This window comes from Sturnus vulgaris, chromosome 13, assembly GCF_052056855.1.
Source record: "Sturnus vulgaris isolate bStuVul1 chromosome 13, bStuVul1.hap1, whole genome shotgun sequence".
Taxonomy (NCBI): domain Eukaryota; kingdom Metazoa; phylum Chordata; class Aves; order Passeriformes; family Sturnidae; genus Sturnus; species Sturnus vulgaris.
In genome coordinates, this window is record NC_142255.1 from 19,820,469 (window position 1) to 19,843,698 (window position 23,230).

General features: G+C 48.2%; 1 protein-coding gene across 2 annotated transcripts; it reads left to right on the forward strand.

The window, feature by feature from the left end:
• The first annotated feature begins 3 nt into the window (after positions 1-3).
• KIF23 (kinesin family member 23) lies at positions 4-20,736 on the forward strand. Of its 2 annotated transcripts, XM_088172752.1 has the most exons (23): positions 4-78; positions 272-335; positions 1,218-1,346; positions 2,530-2,635; positions 3,529-3,665; positions 4,418-4,527; positions 5,710-5,880; positions 8,189-8,230; positions 9,483-9,595; positions 10,671-10,792; positions 11,254-11,356; positions 11,661-11,740; positions 11,837-11,956; positions 12,603-12,762; positions 13,718-13,885; positions 14,120-14,277; positions 14,526-14,699; positions 15,338-15,517; positions 17,459-17,689; positions 18,457-18,539; positions 19,074-19,155; positions 19,581-19,651; positions 20,064-20,736. In XM_088172752.1, exons 1-23 carry the CDS (start codon positions 68-70, stop codon positions 20,077-20,079), a joined length of 2,631 nt encoding a protein of 876 aa, XP_088028878.1. In that variant the 5' UTR covers positions 4-67; the 3' UTR covers positions 20,080-20,736. The 2 variants fall into 2 exon arrangements, with proteins under 2 accessions (XP_088028878.1, XP_088028879.1); XM_088172753.1 differs by lacking the exon at positions 8,189-8,230.
• The last annotated feature ends 2,494 nt before the right edge of the window (positions 20,737-23,230 follow it).

A 23,230-nucleotide genomic window follows, 5' to 3' on the forward strand; every position in this document is an offset into this window, starting at 1 on the left:
GCCGCTCGGTGCCAACCCCGCAGCTCCAGCCCCGGGCCCTGTCGCCACAGTCGGCGGCACCCGCGACATGAAGGCGGCGTGAGTGGCTCCGCAAAGCCCCGGGGAGGCGGCGGCTTGGGAAGGGGTGTCCCCCGGGGTGGTCTCGGGGGGTGGAAAGGGGGGGTCCCGCGATGGGGCAGCTCCGCCCGGTGCCGCCTCTCGTGGCTGCCCCGGGTTCTCCTCATCCTCCCCCGTCCGTTCCCGGTGTCCCCTCACGGATCGCTCCCTTCAGTAGGGCCAAGACGCCGCGGAGGCCGAAGAAAGCCACGAACCCAACGCTGAAGGACCCGGTGGGGGTGAGTGCGGGGCTCCTCCCAAATTCCCTCATTCCCACCTCCCAAAATCCCCAACTTTACTGCCCGGTTTATTCCGAATTCTCTGATTCCCACTTTCCTCATTCCCAGCTTTATTGCCGGGCTCACCCCGAGTTCCCTGATTCCCACCTCCCAATATCCCCAACTTTACTGCCCGGTTTATTCCGAATTCTCTGATTCCCACTTTCCTCATCCTGAGTTCCCTGATTCCCACCTCCCAAAATCCCCAACTTTACTGCCGGATTCATTCCTGAGTTTATCCCTAATTCCAGATGTACTGCTGGGTTTATTCCCAGGTTTATTCCTGAGTTTATCCCTGTTTTCCTCATCCCAGCTGTACTGCCGGGTGCATTCCCAGTTTTATTTCCAGGTTTATTCCCTGTTTTTCTCCCCAGTCCAGATGTACTCCCGGCCTCATTCCCAGTTTCATTCCCGGTTTATTTTCCCCCCAATCCCAGGTGTACTCTCGGGCTCATTCACCGGTTCGTTCCCGGGGCTCATTCCCGGTTTATTTTCCCCATTCCTGGATTAATTCCTGCTTTCATTCCCGGTTTTTCCCAATCCCAGGTGTACTGCCGGGTTCAATCCCGGTTTCATTCCCGATATATTTTCCCGAATCCCGGTTTCATTCTCGGTTTTTCCCAATCCCAGGTGTACTCTCGGGCTGATTCCCGGTTTCATTCCCGGTTTTTCCCCCCAATCCCAGGTGTACTCTCGGGCTCATTCCCGGTTTAATTTCCGGTTTTTCCCAATCCCAGGTGTACTCTCGGGCTCATTCCCGGTTTCATTCTCGGTTTTCCATAGTCCCGGGTGTACTCTCGGGCTGATTCCCGGTTTCATTCCCGGTTTTTCCCCCCAATCCAGGTGTACTGCCGGGTGCGGCCGCTCAGCCGCGCGGACCAGGAATGCTGCATCGAGGTCATCAACAGCACCACGGTGCAGCTGCACCCGCCCGAGGGCTTCCGAGTGTTCCGGAACGGCGAGTACCGCGAGGTGACACGGCATTCCCGCCCGGAATTCCTGCCTGGAATTCCCTCCAGGCATTCCAAAATTCCTGCCCGGAATTCTTGCCTGGCATCCCGAAATTCCTGCCCGGAATTCCCACCCGGAATCGCGAAATTCCTGCCCGGAATTCTTGCCTGGCATCCCGAAATTCCTGCCCGGAATTCCCGCCCGGCATCCCGAAATTCCTGCCCGGAATTCCCGCCCGGCATCCCGAAATTCCTGCCCGGAATTCCCGCCCGGCATCCCGAAATTCCTGCCCGGAATCCCAAAATTCCTGCCCGGAATTCTTGCCCCATCCCCTGCGAGCCTTGTTGGAAAAACCTGGATTATTGGGAGCTGTCCCTGCCCTTGGCAATGGGATTGGCTTTGAGGTCCCTTCCCGGCATTCTGGGATTTCCATGAATTCATGGTAATCCTTTAAAATAATTCATTAAAAAAATAAATCCAGCTTAAAATTCAGGACTATTGAAATTCCTTTCCAAATTCATTCAAATTTATTAAATTAATTCATTAAAAATTATAGCCATCTTAAAATCTAGGGCTATTAAAGTTCCTTTTAAAATTCAGTAAAAAAATTCATTAAAAATAAGACCAGCTCGAAATTTAGGGGTATCAAAATTCCTTTAAAAATTCATTCAAATTCATTAAAATAACTTGTTTAAAAATAAAGCCAGCTTGAAATTCAGGACTATCAGATTTCATTTTAAAAATCCGTTAAAATAAATTCATTAAAAAATTAAAACCAGCTTGAAATTTCGGATTGTTAAAATTCATTAAAACAATTCATTAATAAAATAAAACCAGCTTGAAATTCCTGACTGCTGAAATTCCTTCCAAAATTCATTAAAATAATTCATTTAAAAAAAACAAAACCAGCTTGAAATCTAGAACTATTAGAATTCATTAAAAAATTCATTAAAATTCATTACAAAAATAAAACCAGCTCGAAATTTCAGCCTGAAAACCAAAGCTGGACTTGGAAAAAAAAAAAAATAAAAAAATCCCAAATAAATCCAATTCCACGAGGGAACAGCTCCACTTTGCCCACTGTGGATTTTCCTTTACTTTGGATTCTGGGGGGAGAAATTCCAAACCGGGAATTCTGTGCTCTGTGGGATCCACTCCAGGAGTTGGAGCTGGAATTCCAGGGTGGTTTTCCCTCTCTTGGCAGACCCAGTATTCCTTCAAGGAGGTTTTTGGCACTCTGGTGGTGCAGAAGGAGCTCTTTGATGTGGTGGCCAAACCTCTGGTGGAGGATCTGATCCGGGGCAAAAACGGTGAGCAGAGATCCTGTCCTGTCCCCACCATTCCCAGGATTTCACAATTCCAGGAAATTCTGGCTCAGCTCCTCACACTGAATGGGATTTCACTTCTCCTGGGCTCTTCCCTTGAAGAAATGAAGGAAAAATTTGGGGGGAAACAATGGCAAATATTTAATTAGTTTGGGAATTTTATCTCACTGAAATTCCCAATTTATTCCTGCTGTTCTAAAAGGGGATTTCAGCTTGGAGGAGCCATTCCCTTGGAAGCTCTTTAGGGGAGGAAAATCCTGGGATGGGAATGGAAGATCCCAAGGTTTGGGTGGAATTGTGGCTCAGCTCCTCACACTAAATGGGATTTCACTTCTCCTGGGCTCTTCCCTTGAAGAAAGGAGGGAAAAAATGGCAAATATTTAATTATTAATGGAATTTTATCTCCCTGAAATTCCCAATTTATTCCTGCTGTTCTAAGAGGGGATTTCAGCTTGGAGGAGCCATTCCCTGGAAGCTCTTAATGGAATAGGAATCCTGGGATGGGAATGGATGATCCCAAAGTTTGGGTGGAATTGTGGCTCAGCTCCTCACACGAAATGGGATTTCACTTCTCAAAAAAGCAACAAATGGCAAAAAAAAAAAAAAAAAAAAAGAAGCATCAATTCCTAAACCATCAAATCTATGGGAAGGACATTAAAGCTCATCACACTCCAGGAATAGTGGAATATTCCCATCCAGTCTGGAATATTCCAGGGCTGATTTGTGGCTCTTGGAGAGGATGCTGGCTATTCCCAGCTGTGACCATCAGCACTTTGGGTGGCGAGGAATATTCGAGGTGGAAATTTTATTTAATTTTTTTTTTTTAATTTTTCCCCCCCTCAATCCCGTTGATTTCTCCCTTTTCCCTGCATTCCCAGGTCTCCTGTTCACCTATGGGGTGACAGGCAGTGGGAAGACCCACACCATGACAGGATCTCCTGGGGATGGGGGGCTCCTGCCCCGCTGCCTGGCCATGATCTTCAACAGCATCGGCCCCTTCCAGGCCAAGAGATTCGTGAGTGCCTCCCCAAATCCTCCCCAAATCCCTGCATTCCTGCCCCTGCAAGGCTTGGAAGAAGGAAAAAAAAAAAACAAACCAGCTCCAGGGGTGCTGGTTCTGAAAAGGGAATGAATTTCTGGGAATGCTCCTAAACCGTTCCATGGTTTGGTGATTATTCCCCAAGCCCATCCTGGCAAAAATCTGTTTGAATCATGGGAGAGAATCCAGACAGGAATATTTCAGTGCTGCTGGCCAAGGTGTTCCCTTCCTCATTAGGATGGGTGATTAATAAGCAGATCTTTAATTAGTCAGGCAGTTGTATCTCACTGAAATTCCCAATTTATTCCTGCTGTCCCAACAGGTGATTTCATCACGGAGGAAACCATTCCATGACTTTTTTTTTTCCCCTGGAAACAGTGAAAACCACTGATTTGGTGCTCCATATTTCCATATTATTCCACTTCATTGCAGCAATTCCCATAAAACCAAAAAAAATTATTTTTCCCCTCACGAAATTAGGGATATTTTTCCGGAGGTGTGCCTGAAATGTACTGAAATAATCCTGGAATTCTCATCCTTGGGATCTTTTCTCAAACATTATTTTACAACTTGTTCCTGTCAGATCTTGCTGGCTCGAGCACCAGTGAGGGGCATGGCATTAATAAATTAACAGCAGCCTAATCAAGACTAATTAATGCTTTGTTGGCCAGCACCTGGATGTTGGAATTGGCTGAAATTCCTGTTTTTTTTTGTTTTTTTTCCCTCAGGTTTTCAAGCTGGATGACAAGAACGGGGTGGATGTGCAGAGCGAGGTGGAGGCTCTGCTGGAACGGCAGAGGAGAGAAGCCCTGCCCATCCCAAAAACTCCAGCTGGGAAGTGAGTGACTCTGGGAACAGCACAGGGAATTGATCCCCCTAAAAATGGGATTTGGCTTCTCTCGGGCTCCTCCCTTGGAGAAATGGAGGAAAAATTGGGCGGGGGGGGAAAAAATGGCAAATATTTAATTAATTAGGTAATTGTATCCCACTGAAATTCCCAGTTTATCCCTGCTGTTCTAACGGGAGATTTCAGCTTGGAAGAAGCCATCCCATAGCTTTTATTCCTGAGTTTTTCACCTTTTCCCCTCAGAATTTTTGGACCTTTTTCCCTCAGGATTTTGACCATTTTTCCCTCAGAATTTTTTGACCATTTCCCCCTGAATTTTGATGTTTCCCCCCTCAGAATTTCGGGACCTTTTTCCCCCCTCAGAATTTCGGGACCTTTTTCCCCCCTCAGAATTTCGGGACCTTTTTCCCCCCTCAGAATTTCGGGACCTTTTTCCCCCCTCAGAATTTCGGGACCTTTTTCCCCCCTCAGAATTTCGGGACCTTTTTCCCCCCTCAGAATTTCGGGACCTTTTTCCCCCCTCAGAATTTCGGGACCTTTTTCCCCCCTCAGAATTTCGGGACCTTTTTCCCCCCTCAGAATTTCGGGACCTTTTTCCCCCCTCAGAATTTCGGGACCATTTCCCTGTGATTTTTTGATGTTTTCCCCCTCAGGATTTTGGGACCTTTTTCCCCCTCAGAATTTTGGGACCTTTTCCCCCAGAATTCCAGCCATGGAATTCTTTCCATTGGGTCATGGAATTCTTTCCATTGGGTCATGGAATTCTTTCCATTGGGTCATGGAATTCTTTCCATTGGGTCATGGAATTCTTTCCATTGGGTCATGGAATTCTTTCCATTGGGTCATGGAATTCCAGCTGTGGAATTCCTGATGTTGGACCGTGGAATTCCTGATGTTGGACCGTGGAATTCCTGATGTTGGACCATGGAGTTCCAACCATAGAATTCCCTCCATTGGGTCATGGAATTCCAGCCATGGAATTCCCTCAGTAGGATCATGGAATTCCAGCTCCTGGCCCAATCACTCCCCCCCATAGACCAGAATTTTCCCCGAATTTCCCCGCCAGTCCCCCCCATCCTCCCCCCGGCGCATTCCTTCTCCCTGAGAATTCCATCCCAAATCCCTCTTCCTTTTGTCTTTGTTTTAATTTTTCTGTTTTCCCCGTTTTCCCAGGAGGCAGCTGGATCCCGAGTTTGCCGACATGATCGAGGTTCAGGATCGCTGCCGGGCCGAGGAGGTGGACGAGGACAACGTCTACGGCGTCTTCGTGTCCTACATCGAGATCTACAACAACTACATCTACGACCTGCTGGACGAGGCTCCCCAGGACTCCATCAAACCCAAGTGAGCCTGCCCACCCCACACATCCCACAGAAATCCCACAGTGGGGAATTTCCCCGCCTACCATGGGGAGTCGGCACCGAGGCTCGGGAAGAAGGGGATGAGGGCGATGTCTGCGTCCTGTCCTGACATCCAGTGTGTCCTTGGAGCCCATCAAACCCCTGGGAGTTTGGGGATTCCCACATTCCCAGTCCTGGCAGGATTTTCTAGGGTTTCCACTACGGTTCTTTGGTTCTAACCTTAGGGAGCTTGGCTCAGAATTCCTGGAGGATTTTCTAGGATTTCCACCATGGCTCTTTGGTGGTAACCTTTGGGAGCATGGCTCAGAATTCCTGGGAATCCCAATCCTGATAGGTTTTTCTAGGATTTCCTCCATGGTTTTTTGGTTCTAACCTTAGAGATAGTGGCTCAGAATTCCCAGATTCCCAATCCTGGCAGGATTTTCTAGGATCTCCTCCATGGTTTTTTAGTTCTAACCTTTGGGAGCATGGCTCAGAATTCCTGGGAATCCCAATCCTGGCAGGATTGTCTAGGATTTCCTTCATGGTCTTTTTGGTTCTAACCTTAGGGAGCTTGGCTCAGAATTCCTGGAGGATTTTCTAGGATCTCCACCATGCTTCTTTGCTTCTAACCTTGCAGATAGTGGCTCAGAATTCCTAGATTCCCAATCCTGGCAGGATTTTCTAGGATTTCCACTGTGGTTTTTTTGTTTTTTTTTTTGTTCTAACCTTAGAGAGCAGAGCTCAGAATTCCTGGGAATCCCAATCCTGATAGGGTTTTCTAGGATCTCCTCTGTGGTTCTTTGGTTCTAACCTTAGGGAGCATGGCTCAGAATTCCTGGGAATCTCAATCCTGAGAGAGTTTTCTCGGATCCTCCACCATGGTTTTTTAGTTCTAACCTTAGGGAGCATTGCTCAGAATTCCCAGATTCCCCATCCTGGGAGGATTTTTAGGATTTCCCCTGTGGATTTTTGGTTCTAACCTTAGGGAGCTTGACTCAGAATTCCTGGGAATCCCAATCCTGGCAGGATTGTCTAGGATTTCCTTCATGGTCTTTTTGGTTCTAACCTTGGGGAGCTTGGCTCAGAATTCCTGGGAATCTCAATCCTGAGAGGGTTTTCTGGGATCCTCCACCATGGTTTTTTAGTTCTAACCTTAGGGAACTTGGCTCAGAATTCCTGGAGGATTTTCTAGGATCTCCACCATGCTTCTTTGTTTCTAACCTTACAGGTCGTGGCTCAGAATTCCTAGATTCCCAATCCTGGCAGGATTTTCTAGGATTTCCACTGTGTTTTTTTTTTTTTTTGTTCTAACCTTAGAGAGCAGAGCTCAGAATTCCTGGGAATCTCAATCCTGAGAGAGTTTTCTAGGATCCTCCACCATGGTTTTTTAGTTCTAACCTTAGGGAGCTTGGCTCAAAATTCCTGGGAATCCCAATCCTGGCAGGATTTTCTAGGATCTCCTCCATGTTTTTTTGGTTCTAACCTTAGGGAGCTTGGCTCAGGATTTCTGGGAATCAGGAAATCAGAATTCCTGGGAATCATTCCTGGGAATGGAAAAGAATCCAGAGAGGAATGTTTCAGTGCTGATGGCCATGGTGCTCCCTTCCTCATCAGGCTGGATGATTAATAAGCAAATATTTAATTAATTAGGTAATTGTATCCCACTAAAATTCCCAATCTATTCTAACAGGTGATTTCAACTTGGAACGAGTCATTCCATAGCTTTTTTTTTTTTTTTATTTTCCCCTGGAAACACTGAAAAACACTGGTTTGTTTCCATATTATTCCACTTGACATCAGTAATTTCCAGAAAACCAGAAATTAGGGATGTGTTTTAGGGATTTTTTAAAGGATATTTTGTGATAATTTTTAGGGATATTTTGTGATGTCTAAAACCAGTAGGAAAAAATCTGCAAATTCCTCTTGGAATCCATGGGTTGAAATTCCAGCTCCATTAGAGGAGCCCCTCAGTCCTGTGTTAATTAAGGAGTGGTTGATTAACAAAGACTCACGAGGGCAAAGCAAACTGGGAGCTGTCTCCAGGGTCCTCATTCCAGAAGGATTTGAATCTCTGGGAATGCTTTTAAAACCATTCAGTGTTTAGAAGCATTTTAAAGTAAAATGTGGTTTTTTTAAAACATTAAAATAAAATAAAAATAAAAAAATATTAATAGGTGCTTTTTCCCAAAGCCCATCCCAAAAAAATAAAAAATAAATCTGGGATTATTTCTCCCTCTGGAAGCTTCAGTGTGGAAAGATTTGAGGCAGAAATGAAGGGTTTAATATTTTTTTCCCCGTTTTTTTGGTAGGTGGAACAGTTGCAACACTCCTGTGAGAAATGGAGACTTTGTGTATGTGTCCAATGTCTTATTCCCATTATTCCACTGCTCTTTTCCTTCAGTAGAAGCAGAAAATTCCCTGCTTTTCCTTGCTTTCCTAGGAAATCTAGGATGCTCTCCTTGCTTCTGTGTGCTTGTAGAAAAGCAATAGCTGCCACCAAAGCAATTAGTTGTTTTAATTAATTAAATAGCTGCTAATTAGAGCAGTAGCTGGAGTGTCACTAATCCTGGCTGTGTGTCCGTGTCCTGTATTCCCTCTTCCAGTTTTTAGATGGATAATTGACCTTTTCCCTTGGAATTTTGTCTGTTTTCCCTCCAAATTTTGATGTTTCCCCTCAGAATTTCTGGACATTTCCCCCTCAGATTTTTGGATTCTTTTTCCCTCAGAGTTTTTGACCATTTTTCCCTCAGCATTTTTCACCTTTTCCTCTCAGAATTTTGACCCTTTTCCCTTGGAATTTTGATGTTTTCCCCTCAGAAATTTTTACCATTTTCCCCCTCAGGATTTTGGGTTCTTTTTCCCCCTCAGGATTTTGGGTTCTTTTTCCCCCTCAGGATTTTGGGTTCTTTTTCCCCCTCAGGATTTTGGGTTCTTTTTCCCTCAGAATATTTGACCCTTTTCCTTTGGAATTTTTGGTGTTTTCCCCTCAGAATTTTTGACTTTTTTTTTTTCCCTCAGCATTTTTTACCATTTTTCCCCCTTAGAATTTTGGACCCTTTTCCCCCTCACAATTTTGGACCCTTTTCCCCCTCACAATTTTGGACCCTTTTCCCCCTCACAATTTTGGACCCTTTTCCCCCTCACAATTTTTCACCCTTTTCCCCCTCACAATTTTGGACCCTTTTCCCCCTCACAATTTTTCACCCTTTTCCCCCTCACAATTTTGGACCCTTTTCCCCCTCACAATTTTTCACCCTTTTCCCCCTCACAATTTTTCACCCTTTTCCCCCTCACAATTTTGGACCCTTTTCCCCCTCACAATTTTGGACCCTTTTCCCCCTCACAATTTTTCACCCTTTTCCCCCTCACAATTTTTCACCCTTTTCCCCCTCACAATTTTTCACCCTTTTCCCCCTCACAATTTTTCACCCTTTTCCCCTCGACTTGTGACATTTTCTCTCCAAATCCCGCATTTTTCCTCTCCCAATTTTACCCTTTTCCCTGCTGAATTTTGCCCTCCAAGCATGGCAGGAACCTTCCCAGGCAACCCCACCCTAATGGGATTTCTTTCTTTTCCCTTTTTTCCCTCCCATTATCCCAAAGACCTCCCCAATCCAAAATCCTTCGGGAAGACCAGAACCACAACATGTACGTGACGGGCTGCACCGAAGTGGAGGTCAAATCCACAGAGGAAGCTTTTGAAGTCTTTTGGAGAGGTAAAAAAAAAAAAAAAAAAATTTAAAAATCTTGGAATTCAGTGCTGATCCCAAATCCCGTCGAGCAAGGAAATTCTGCTGGATCAGCTCCATCCAACCTTGGACACATCCAGGGTCGGAGCATCTCTGCTCGTTTGGGTTTCCACCATTCCCAACCTTTCCCAACATCCCACAGCTGTCAAATGATGCTGGAGGAGGTGGGGGCTGTGGGATAGCACCGGGAATTTTTTTGGGGGGGAAACTTTTTTTGGGGGAAACATTTTTTGGGGAAAGTTTTTTGGGGGGGGGAATTTTTTTGGGGAGGAATTTTTTTTTGAGGGGGACTTTTTTGGAGGAAACATTTTGGGGGGAATTTTTTTTTGGGGGGGATTTTTTGGGGGGAATTTTTTTGGGGAAGAATTTTTTTGAGGGGGGCTTTTTTGGGGAAACTTTTTGGGGGGAATTTTTTTGGGGAGGAATTTTTTTGAGGGGGACTTTTTTGGGGGAATTTTTTTGGGGAGGAATTTTTTTTTGAGGGGGACTTTTTTGGAGGAAACATTTTGGGGGGAATTTTTTTTTGGGGGGGAATTTTTTTGGGGAATTTTGGGGGGGATTTTTTGGGGGGAATTTTTTTGGGGAAGAATTTTTTTGAGGGGGGCTTTTTTGGGGGAAACTTTTTGGGGGGAATTTTTTTGGGGAGGAATTTTTTGAGGGGGAATTTTATTGGGGGAAACTTTTTGGGGGGGAATTTTTTTGGGGGGGGAATTTTTTTGGGGAGGAATTTTTTTGAGGGGGGCTTTTTTGGGGAATTTTTTTTGGGGGGGGAATTTTTTTGGGGGGGAATTTTTTGAGGGGGACTTTTTTGGGGGAATTTTTTTGGGGGGGGAATTTTTTTGGGGAGGAATTTTTTTGAGGGGGACTTTTTTGGGGGAAACTTTTTTTGGGGAATTTTGGGGGGGATTTTTTGGGGGGAAATTTTTCTGGGGGGCATTTTTTGGAGGGAGGGAATTTTTTTGTGGGGAGGGAATTTTTTGGAGGTGGAATTTTTTTTTGGGGAGGAATTTTTTTTTGGGAATGTGGGGCGCTGTGTGAGCAGGGCAGAAGAAGCGGCGCATCGCCAACACGCAGCTGAACCGCGAATCCAGCCGCTCCCACTCGGTGTTCATCATCAAACTGGCACAGGCCCCTCTGGATGCAGACGGGGACAACGTCCTGCAGGTGAGCTCTGCCTTTTATTCCAGGAGAATCTGATGGGATTTGCCTCGGAATCACCTCCCGTGCCTCAAGTTTGGAGGTGTTTTTTTTTTTTTTAATTGGAGGGGTTGATCTTGAAGTTTGGTGTTCAAACAGAGGGTGAAGCCGCTTTTTGTTTTTCAAAAACAAAAGAAAAGAAAACAAAAAAAACCCCAAAAAACAAGAAAAAAAAAACCAAAAATCTTTTGGTTTTCATCTTTTTCTTTGCTTGGGAATCTGGAATTTTGGGAATTTGAATGATCCAATTTAATCCCGAGGCAGAAGGGATCTACCAAACCTCCCCCCCCCCCAAAAAAAAGCTGTCTCAACCTCTCTGAGCTTGTATCCAACACATTTTTTGGAAGTGGGGTTTTTTTTGGGATGAGGTGTCCCCCGTTCCCTTTGGAGGGAATATGGAGGGATCCAGGATTTCCCCTGTATCCCAGGAAAAGGAGCAGATCACCCTGAGCCAGCTGTCCCTGGTGGATCTGGCGGGAAGTGAGAGAACCAACCGGACCAAAGCCGAGGGGAACAGGCTGCGAGAGGCAGGTAGGAGCCCCCCCTAATTAGAGCACCCTTGCTAATTAACCCTGCTCATGAAGCTCCTGCTAATCCTGTCTCCTAAGGGAAGAATCCCAGGAATTCTTGGAAGTGCTCTGTTTGGATTTGATGGCCTTAAATCTTCCCGTTTGGAAGCCACGGTTTTGCAGCAGCACTTCTGCCACTGCAGTTAATTAGAGAAATTATTAACAAATATCGTTAATTAGGCAACTTATTCTTCGGAATAATTTGGGGACGTGATCCAAGGGCTGCTCATGGAGGTTTTTTTTCCCCTTGTGTTTGCTTTTTTCAGGGAATATCAACCAGTCACTGATGACTTTAAGGACGTGCATCGAGGTTCTGCGGGAAAACCAACTGTACGGAACAAACAAGGTGGGCAGCCCTTCCCTAATTATCCCTAATTATCCTTGGATTTCATCACCTGGAAAAGGAAAACTCACTGGATTTTCCCCTGGCCTTTATTCCCAGATGGTTCCATACAGAGATTCCAAACTGACTCATCTCTTCAAGAACTATTTTGATGGAGAAGGGAAAGTTCGGATGATTGTGTGTGTGAATCCCAAGGCTGAGGACTATGAGGAGAGCCTGGTAAATTCCCTTTTTCCATCCCCTCCTGCTCTTCTTTTCCTCTTTTTCTCTGAATTCCTGTACACCAAGGGATATAGGGATTTTATAATTGTTGCTGAATGCTTCAGTTGTAATTTTGTGGGATAAATCTGCTCTCCAAACCTTTTTTCCTGTTCATATTGCACCTCCTCATTGGTTGGAAAGTGAGAAAGATTTTTCCTCACAGAATTCCTGGTAAATTCCCTTATTCCATTCCCTCCTGCTCTTCTTTTCCTATTTTTCTCTGGATTCCTTTACTCCAAGAGATATAAGGATGCTGAATGCTTCAGTTGTAATTTTGTGGGATAAATCTGCTCTCCAAATCTTCTTTTCCTGTTCGTATCACACCTCCTCCTTGCTTGGAAAGTGGGAAAGATCTCCTTCCTCACAAATCTCCGTGTAACCATATTTAGATGTCTAATCCCTCCTCTTCCAAGAATTCCCCGTGGAATTTTGTGTCTCTTTGTGGGGGCATCTTTCTGCAAGATCCCAGACCGGCTCCTCGCGATTCCAGCCGGATAATTCCTCCTTTCCCAGTTTACCCACCCTCCTTTCCCAGTGCCGGATCCGGGTGCTCCTGGTGTTTTTTTGTTTGTTTTTTTTTTTCTTTTTCCCTGTTTCCTTGCAGCAAGTGATGCGTTTTGCAGAGATGACCCAGGAGGTGGAGGTGGCCAGGCCCGTGGACAGGCCCCTGTGTGGGCTGACGCCGGGCCGGCGCCTCCGGAACCAGGCGTTCCGAGAGGAGCTGGCCCGAAAGCTGGAGCTCAGGGGAGGCCCCGTGGGAGCAGGTGAGGGCTGGGCCAAGGAATTCCGTCCTGGGAAAGGAGTCAGGGCACCTTTCCTGAGGTCCCCCCTCCTCTTGGAACCATAAAAATTTCCCTTAACAGACTTGTTAATCATCATCAAATGCGTTGGAGGCACCACTAATAGTAAACAAAGTAAAGAGGCAGAAGCATGACATAAAAATCAAATCCCATATTTCCCTTAAACTATTACCTAGGAGAATTCTGCAATGCTACTGATTCCCACATTTAAAAATCCCAAAGTTCACAATCCTGTGCAGGTAAAGCACGAGATGTCAGGTGTGAGTTGGTATCTTTGGCAATTCACGTCCCTGTGCCCTCCTCTTTACTGGTGGGGCTCTCCAGGAGGCTTGGAGAGGGATTTGGGATCAGGGATGGAGGGATGGGACACAGGGAATGGTATCCCATTGGGAAAGGGGAGATTGGGCTGGGCATATTGGGATGGAATTCCCAGAGGAGCTGGGGCTGCCCCTGGATCCCTGCAAGTGTCCAAGGCCAGGTTGGAATGTGGGACAGTGGGAAGTGTCCCTGCCCATGGAATGGGATCCCTTTAAGGTCCCTTCCCACCCAAACCATTCCATGATTCCAGCAGAGTTTTCTGTTAGGAATTAAATTTTATACCGATCCCACTGAGTCTTAACTGTGCCAGAGGAGCCTCAGTGCCCTGGGAGCTGCTGCTCTTCCCTCTTCAGCATCCCTGTGAAGGTTTCCAAGGAATTCCACAGGACTGGGATGAATCCATGGTCCCAATATTGCATCTCCTGACAGGAAATTGTGGGATGTTCCTGGATATCCAGGACCTGCTTTTAGTAAAACAAGGAATCAAGGATATCACATCTAATCCTTTCCCATCCCTCACCTCTTTGGAAACCCGTATCTAAATCCATCAATCGTTCCCAGTTTCCTACCCCTTTTCCATTGGAATTTTCCCATCCTGCAGGACCAGAGGAGCCATCTGCTGCTGAGCTGTTTTTCCAGAGCTTCCCTCCCCTGCCTCCCTGCGAGCTCTTGGATATCAACGATGACCAAACGCTCCCAAAACTGATCGAGGCCCTGGAGCAGCGCCACAAAATGAGGCAGATGCTGGCTGAGGAATTTACCAAAAACGGTAGGAATTTGCCCCAAATTGGAACATCAGGACAAAACTCAGATTTGGTGCCCTTGTTATTCCTCAGAGGGTCCCCCTTGCCCCAATTTTCTTGTTTAGATTGACGGTTTCAACCTTTTTTTGAGGGATTTTAGGCTTTAAGTTAATTGGTTGGGAAAAACGGAGTTTTGGATGTTCTGGAGATAAAAGGAGAAGATTGAAGATAAAACAGAAAATATCTGAATTTTCTTCCAGTTCTTGCCTTTAAAACAATGCTGCAAGAATTTGACTCCAGTGTGGCATCCAAGGAAAATTATATCCAAGGAAAACTGGCTGAGAAGGAGAAAACCATCACGGGGCAGAAGACAGAGCTGGAACGGCTGGAGAAGAAGATCAAAACCTTGGAGTACAAGGTCAGCTGGGTCATTTTGGAGCACAAATCCCACTTTTTTATGGATCATTTAACAAATTCGGGAAAAAATATTTTAGGGGGGAACTTTTGCTGAAAACCTTTTAGCTTTTTTACGAGGTTAAAACTTTTAAAACGCCAAAACGAGCGGTTTAGGATTGAAAACGGAGATTCACCGGGGGGAAACAGGAGCAGGAATTCCTGCATTAGAGAGCTGTGTTCCCACCCAAATCCTTCCTCTCTTCACCACAGATCGAGATTTTGGAGAAGACAGCCACGATTTACGAGGAGGACAAGAGGAACCTGCAGCAGGAGCTGGAGAGCAAGAGCCAGAAGCTGCAGAGGCAGGCGTCGGACAAGAGGAGGCTGGAGGCCAGGCTGCAGGGAATGGTGGCTGAGACCTCCCTCAAGTGGGAGAAGGAATGTGTGAGTGCAGGAAAAGAGGGGTGAGGTTGCCTGGGATTTGGGGATTTGGGGTGTGGGGGTGCTCTTAAAGGAAGGGGGTTTGTGGGAATTCGGGGTTGGGAATTCCTCCTTGTGTTTGTGGAGGCTCTGGGGTGGATCTGGAAAGGAGAGGAGAGAAAATGGAAAGGAATGGGAAGGGAGAGAAAATGGAAAGGAAAGGAATGAGAAGGGAGAGAAAATGGAAAGGAAAGGAATGGGAAGGGAGAGAAAATGGAAAGGAAAGGAATGGGAAGGGAGAGAAAATGGAAAGGAAAGGAATGGGAAGGGAGAGAAAATGGAAAGGAAAGGACTGGGAAGGGAGAGAAAATGGAAAGGAGAAGAACTGAGGGGAAAGGAACAGCTGGGGAGTCAGACTCTGCTCCCAGGGAACAGGGACAGGAGGAGAGGGAACAGGCTCAGGCTGAATACTGGGAAAATTCCCTCCTGGAAAGGGAAGAACTGCCCAGGGAGGTTTGGAATCCCCATCCTTGGAGGTATCCAAGGAACACCTGGCACTCAGGGCTCTGGGCTGGGTTCAGTCCCAGCTTGCACTGGCTGATCCTGGAGGGCTTTCCAGCCTCAGCAATTCCATCTTTTCCATGTTCTCCCTGTCCCTGCAGGAGCGGCGGGTGGCAGCCAAGCAGCTGGAGATGCAGAACAAGCTGTGGGTGAAGGATGAGAAGCTGAAGCAGCTCAAGGCCATCGTCACCGAGCCCAGAGCAGAGAGACCAGAGAGGCCTTCCCGGGAAAGGGATCGGGAAAAGCCTGTGCCCAGATCCGTGTCTCCTTCCCCCGTGCCCGTGAGTCACCCCCAAACCCTCTGCACTTAGGGAACAGCATTTCTAGGGATGAAGAGCAGGGATTTTAGTCATTAGTAGCCCCCAAGCTACAGAGTAGAGCAGCTTGCTTTGAGTTCCTTGTCTGCTGTTTGTTCTTCATCCGTTCTCTCGTCCACCTCCTGATATCCACAGGAAATCCCTGGATCTGTCTCTCCCTGTGTCTCACTGATGCTTCCCTTCTCCCCAGAGCTGTCGTGTCCTTGCTGGAATTTGAGCCCAGAGCTTTGGAGCAGCTCGAGTTCCCTGTTGCCCTGTTTGTTCTTCATCCATTCCCCCACCTCCAGGAAGGGGGAAATCCCTGGAATTTTTCTGCCTCTGTTTGCTTGCTCTGTGTCTCACTGCTCTCTCCCTTCTCCCCAGAGCTGCGGTGACCCCGCCGAGCCTGGGGACAGCCGGGTGGCCCCGCGGGTGCCCCGGCGCTCCAACTCTTGCAGCAGCATCTCTGTGGCCTCCTGCGTGCTGGAGTGGGAGCAGAGAGGCCCTTCCTGCGAGCCAGCCAGCATTCCCAAATCCAGGAATAAAGTGGGAGCGGAGCCGGGCTCGGCCTGGCCCAGCCCCGCCAGGAGGAGAGGGATGTGCTGGAGCCGAGTGCCTGAGGTGCCCAGGGATAGAGAGGAGCTAGAGCAGGAAGAGGATCCGTGCTGCAGGGTTAGTCCTGGCCTAGTGGGGTTGAGCCCAGCTTTACAGTTCTCTGTCCTTTAGCCCGGCTTAAAGGTTCTCTGATCCTGAGCCCTCGAGCCTGCCTAACGTAGAGTAGAGCTGTCTCTAACGTGTCCTGCTGGTCCCAGACTGAGCCTGGCTGCCCTCGCCGCCCTCTTGGTGTTTGGAGCTTCCTTGGAAGTTGAGAATTCCCACTTTTAGGGAGCTCTGAGGTAGCCACACTCTGCTCTAGCTGTGGGTGTCCTCATGTTTTCCTGGCGTTTCCCTTTTCCCTGTGTCTCCCTTTCCCTCTCCCTTGTGTCTCCTCCAATCCCTCCTGCAATTGTGTCATCCCCAGTGCCCATTCTCTATTCCCATTCCCACTCTCCCATCATTCCCAGTTGCCATTCCCACTCTCCCATTCCCTGTTCTCATTCCCAGTGCCCATTTCCTGTTCCCATTCCCAGGTTGCTCCAGCGGCTCTGCTGCGGCCATGCCGGTGAGCGCTGGGTGGATCATCGGCCCCATCCCTGCCATTCCCAGTGCCCATTTCCTATTCTCATTCCCAGTGCCCATTCCTACTCTCCCATTCCCTGTTCCCATTCCCAGGTTGGTCCGGCGGCTCCGCTGCGGCCGCGCCGTTTCTGCAGCACCGGCGAGCGCTGGGTGGATCACTGGCCCCATTCCCACTCTCCCGTTCCCTGTTCCCATTCCCTGTTCCCATTCCCAGGTTGCTCCGGCGGCTCTGCTGTGGTTGCGCCGTTCCCACAGCGCTGGCAAGCGCTGGGTGGATCACTGGCCCCATTCCCAGTGTCCATTCCCAGTCTCCCATTCCCTGTTCTCATTCCCAGTCTCCCATTCCCTGTTCTCATTCCCAGTCGTCATTCCCACTTTCCCATCATTCCCAGGTTGCTCCAGCGGCTCAGCTGCGGCCGCGCCGTTCCCGCAGTGCTGGCGAGCGCTGGGTGGATCACTGGCCCCATCCCTGCCATTCCCAGTTCTCATTCCCAGTTGTCATTCCCAGTCTCCCATTCCCAGTTGTCATTCCCACTTTCCCATCATTCCCAGGTTGGTCCGGCGGCTCCACTGCGGCCGCGCCGTTCCCGCAGTGCCGGCGAGCGCTGGGTGGATCATCGGCCCCATCCCTGCCATTCCCAGTGCCCATCTCCTATTCCCATTCCCAGTGCCCATTTCCTATTCCAATTCCCTGTTCTCATTCCCAGTGCCCATTCCCACTCTCCCATTCCCTGTTCCCATTGCCAGGTTGGTCCGGCGGCTCCGCTGCGGCCGCGCCGTTCCCGCAGTGCCGGCGAGCGCTGGGTGGATCACCGGCCGCCGTCCCATGTGCCCACGGAGACGCTGCTGCAGCCGCGCGTGCCCAGGGCCATCACCGTGGACTCGCCCAGCGAGCGAGCCCTGGCCAGGTGTGACCGCTACCTGCTGACCCACCAGGAGCTCGCCTCCGACGGGGAGATCCAGACCAAGCTCATCAAGGTGAGCTCGGGAATCTCGGGTTGGAATCGCCAGAATTTGGTTAAAAATCACCCCAGGAATTCCTGGATGTGGCACTCTGTGCTCCGGGCTGGGGGCAAGGTTGAGATCCAGACCAAGCTCATCAATGAGACCTCGGGAATCTTGGGTTGGAATCACCAGAATTTCATTAAAAATTACCCCAGGAATTCCTGGATGTGCTCCGGGCTGGGGACAAGGCTGAGATCCAGAGCGAGCTCATCAATGAGACCTCGGGAATCTCAGGAATGTTGGGTTGGAATTGCCAAAATTCAGTTTAAATTACCCCAGGAATTCCTGGATGTGGCACTCAGTGCTCCGGGCTGGGGGACAGGGTTGAGATCCAGATCGAGCTCCTCAAAGTGACCTTGGGAATGTTGCGTTGGAATTGCTGGAATTTAGTTTGGAGTTTTCATGGTTGGGTTCCATGATTTGTGGGATTCCATGGTTCATGGGATCCCATGATCTTAGAATCCCATTGTCCGTGAATCTCATGATTTGAGAATCCCATTATCCATGAATTCCACAGCTTGTGGAATTCCATGGTTTTTGGAATTCCATTGTTTGTGCATCCCATGATTTTTGTGATCCCATGATTTATGCCTTTTCCTGTGGAAAACAGCAACAATCCATTGGCAGTGAAATGGGAGGAGCTTATTTGTGTCCGTATCTCTTTGGGCTGGAATTCTGGGATGAATCCTGGGGTTGGTCCTGTCCCAATCCCATTTTTCCTTGTCCTTTTCCCATTCCAGGGGGACGTGTTCAAGACCAGGGGTGGGGGCCAGGCCGTGCAGTTCACGGACATCGAGACCCTCAAGCAGGAATCTCCCACCGGGTGAGTCCAGCCTCTGGAATCCTGGAATTCCCAAAATTCCAATGGTGAAACCTTTCATTTGAGCTTCTGAAATCTTGGAATTCCCAAGGTTCCAGTGATAGAACCTTTAATTTGAGCTTCTGGAATTCTGGAATTCCCAAAATTTCAATGATAGAACCTTTCATTTGAACTTCTGGAATCCCCAGAATTCCAATGGTGAAACCTTTCATTTGAGCTTCTGGAATCCTGGAATCCCCAGAATTCCAATGGTGAAACCTTTCATTGGAGCTTCTGGAATCCTGGAATTCCCAAGGTTCCAATCATGGAACCTTTCATTGGAGCTTCTGGAATTTTGGAATTCCGGCTGCGCGCGTGGAACCTCTTGGGATCCAATGGGAAATTCCAACTTGAAATCCCATAAACTTGGAGAAATTTATGGCTGCTGGAGCCGCTGGATCCAGGATTTATCAAGGAAGACAGAAGAGGTTTTTCCATTGTTGGGATGTGGTGAATTCCATGAGGTTTGTGCTGTAATTCCATGAATTCCCGTTCCAGGCGGAAGCGCCGCTCGTCCCCTCCCCAGCCCGACCCCGCCGGGGACGCCGCGGACTCGGAATGGACGGACGTGGAAACCAGGGTGAGCTGGGAATGTCAGCCTGGATCCTGGAATAACGGGATGGGATGATGGGATGGATTGGGACGATGGGATGGGATATTGGGATAATGGGATGGATTGGGATGATGGGATGGGATATTGGGATAATGGGATGGATTGGGATGATGGGATGGGATATTGGGATAATGGGATGGATTGGGATATTGGGATAATGGGACGGATTGGGATGATGGGATGGATTGGGATAATGGGATGGGATGGATTGAGAGGCAACTTCAGCTCATCCCAATCCAGCCATTCCATGGGCGCTTCCCTCTATCCCGAGCTGCTCCATCCAGCCTGGCCTTGGACATTGCAGCATCCAGACCCCTGGGGATGAGGATTTGGGAATGGTGGGAGCTGGGAATGGTGGGAAGGGATGGATCCTGACTTTGGTGTGTTCCCAGTGTTCCGTGGCCGTGGAGATGAGGGCGGGATCGGCGCTGGGACCGGGATTGCAGCACCACGCCCAGCCCAAGTGAGCACTCCTGGAATTCTTTCCTTTCACAACTTCCAAAATTTGGGAATATTTCCCTTCCCACATCTTGTTTGCATTCCCAAGTGGAATATCAGGAATGGCAGCAGGAATTCCCTGGATGCCCCTTTAACCTCTTGCTCACATTATCCATTGGAAAATTCCTATTTTTTGGGATTCCAGTTCCCTGTGGGAAGAGGGAATTGAGGAATTGGAATCCAACTTCGCTGTTCCTGCTGCCTGAAAACCCAAGGAAAAGCCGGAATTTTTTTTTTTGTTTGTTTTAAATGTTGGATTTTTTTTAGGAGTTGTGGGGGATTTGGGAGTGCAAAAACCTGGGAATGGGGGGGTTGGCTGCTCCCAAAATTCCTCTGGATGAATCCTGAAGGTTCTCTGTGGCTCTTTCCTGTTGCAGGCGCAGGAAACCCTGAATTTTTCCTGCTGGAATCCTGGATTTTCCCAGCCTGAGGAATTCTCTGCTGCCACTGCTCCTCAAGAACTGCTTTGTGCTCATTCCCGGAGGTTTTTAGGGAAGCTGGGAATTGATTCCATGAGTGATCCCAAAGAAGCTCTGCATGGACCTGTCCTTCTCCATAGATTTAGGGAAATCCTAAAGGTCCCTCTGGAATTCCAGAGCCACCAGGCTTTTCCCTGGGAGATTTTTCCAGCTTTTTCCCAGTTTTCTTTCAGTCCCAAATCCATCTTTTTCCGGTCATTCCCTCTCTTTTGGGGGACCCATCCGCTGCTATTCCAAGCTGCTGTCCAGCACTTTAAGGGTGTTTTTGGCCATTCCCGATTTTACTGGAACCAGGAAAAAAACTTGGGAATACGGATTTTCTTCTGGCAAGAATGAATTTGGAATATTTAAAGTGTCACTGATCTTCTGTCAGAACATTCCAGAACTCGCCCAAAATCCTGGGAGCGGTGGGAATTCCCATCCCACCTGCTTTGGGGGTGTGGGGGAAACTATGGAATGTTTTCCATGTGGGAATGGGGGGAAAAAGGAAAGGGGATTTCCTCACAGGTCGGGTGGGAATTGTCTCTCTGTGTGTCCCTGCAAGGTGTTCAATAAATCCTTTTATTCCAAAGCCTCTTCCTGGTTTTCAGGGAATTCCAAGGGGAGCAGCTTCCCAGGCTTTGCAGAAAACTGGGAGCCAGAGGTGTTTTTTGGGATGTTAAATCCTGGGATCTGCTTGGATCCTGAGGAGGGGTTGGGACAATTTTATCCTCAAATTCCCATCCAAAGGGAATCTGAGGACATTTGGGACCATTTTCAGGGATTGCCTCGATCCAAGAAGTTCCAGCCCATGGAAAAGCTTTTCTTCCTGAGGTTTGGAATCCTCAAATCCTGGAATGATTGGGATTGGGGTTGGGATGGGAAGGGGCTTTAAAGCTCATCCCAAGGGCAGGGGCACTTCCCTGTATCCCAGATTGCTCCAAGCTGACCTTGGACATTCCAGGGATCCAGGGGCAGCCACAGCAAATCTGGGAATTCCAGCCCAGCCAGGAATTCCTTCCCAAAATCCCACCCATCCCTGCGTCCTGTCCCTCCATCCTTTATCCCAAATCCCTCTCCAGCTCTCCTGGAGCCCCTTCAGGCCCTGGCAGGGGCTCTGAGGATTCCCTGGATTTTTCCCTTCTCCAGGAGAACATTCCCAGCTCTCCCAGCCCGGCTCCAGAGCCGCTCTGGGACCTCTGGAATTTGGAGCAGCTCAGGGGGGGCACAAAGGGAGGGATTTTCCAGCCCCTGCAGAATTCCATGAATTCCAGGATTCCATGAGCTCCAGAGGGAGCTCCCGGCTGGATCCATGGGAAGCAGCTCTGCCAGAGCACCGCTAGATGGGGTGGGAAAACCGCGGGAATGGCTCCGATTCCCTGGGATAGGGAGCGAGTCCTTGGAATGTCCCTGCTCCCATCCCTGCTCCTGCCTCTTGCTGCTCCCCCACAGGAGGATTGGGATTGGGATTGGGGTTGGGATTGGGATTGGGATAAAGACCAGGAATGGCACCATTTCCTGAGTTTTTCCTTGCAGGAATCAGGCTCTGCCCTGGGATAGGGAATGAGTCCTTGGAAAATCCCAGCCTGGGCACCTCCCCTGCTCCCAAACCTCTTCCTGCCCCTGTGGGAGGATTGGGATTGGGATTGGGATCAGAATACGGATTTGGATAGGGATAACCACTGGAAATGCTGGAAAACTCTGGGAAAGGCTCTGATTTATGGGATTGAATGAGTTCATTAATCATTAATGAGGAGTCATCTCTTGGATTTGGATTCCATTATCCTGGTGACTGGATAAATCCCATTGGGAATATTCCTGTGGAAAACTGGGATACACGAGGAAGTGATGCTCATGGAGAAGGTTTGGATGCAGGAAAAGGTTGAAAAGCACCTTTGATTTTATTTCTATTTTAAATAATTTTAATTTCTTATTTTATTTTTATTTTAATTTTTTCTTATTTTAATTATTTGAAGTTTAATTTTGATTTTATTTCTAATTTGTTTTTTATTCGACTTTTTATTTTTTATTTATATTCTTATTAATAATTAATTTTAAATTTTGTTTTTATTTTTAAAATTTTCTTCTTATTTTAATTCTTTGGATTTTAACTCTGATTTTATTTCTATTTGGATTTTATTTTCCTCCAAACCCCCGGCAAACAGAGGAGGTTGGAGGGGAGAAATGTTGGATTTGCAGCTCCAAGATCTCCAGGTTTTCCCAGGCAGATCCTGATCCCAACGCCTTTAATTCCAGGAAAATTCCCTTTATCCGAACCAGCTTTATCAGGACAAAGCGAGCACCAAAACCCAAACATTTATCCCAAAATTCCATCCCTGGAGCTCTGGAATTGCAAGGAGCGCTTTTTCCATGAGGTGTCAGTGTGGCACCGGGATTCCCATCCCTGTTTTCCAGGGCTGCCAAATCCTCCTCGGATCAGCGGCGAATCCCAGCTCATTCCCAGAACGAGGATTCCCGGAATTCCATGGATGGATGGAGGGAGGGGGGGGGTTGGATCCCATTCCAAGGGGAGGGGTCGCTCCTCTCCGGAGCCGATCCCGGTGTCCCAAACTTCCACCCCACCGACTCCCCTGGGCTCTGCTCACACCCCAGAATTCCAGCTGGGAATGCTCTGGCCCTCATCCTGGGAAAAACAAGGGGGGAAAAAGGAATTCCCTGGAAAGGGACTTGGGACAAGGGATATGGAGGGACTGGACACATGGAATGGGAAAGGGGAGATTGGGATGGGATCCATGGGATCTATGGGATGGGATTCCCAGAGAAGCTGTGGCTGCCCCTGGATCCCTGGAATGTTCCAGGCCAGGTTGGATGGGGATTGGAGCAGCCTGTGGGACGTTCCCTGCCCATGGAATGGGATGGGATTTAATCCCTTCCCACCCACAGCATTCCATGGCATTCCCATGCATGGATTTGTCCCCAATGTCCTTAAAATGCCTTGAGATGTCCCAGAGCCACTGGGAATGATCTTCACATTCCAGCCAAGCTGCCCTTGGCCAGAATTCCACTATTTTCCTAAAATCCCATCCCAAGCCTCCATTCCCCATAGGATTTCCTTCAAATCCCAT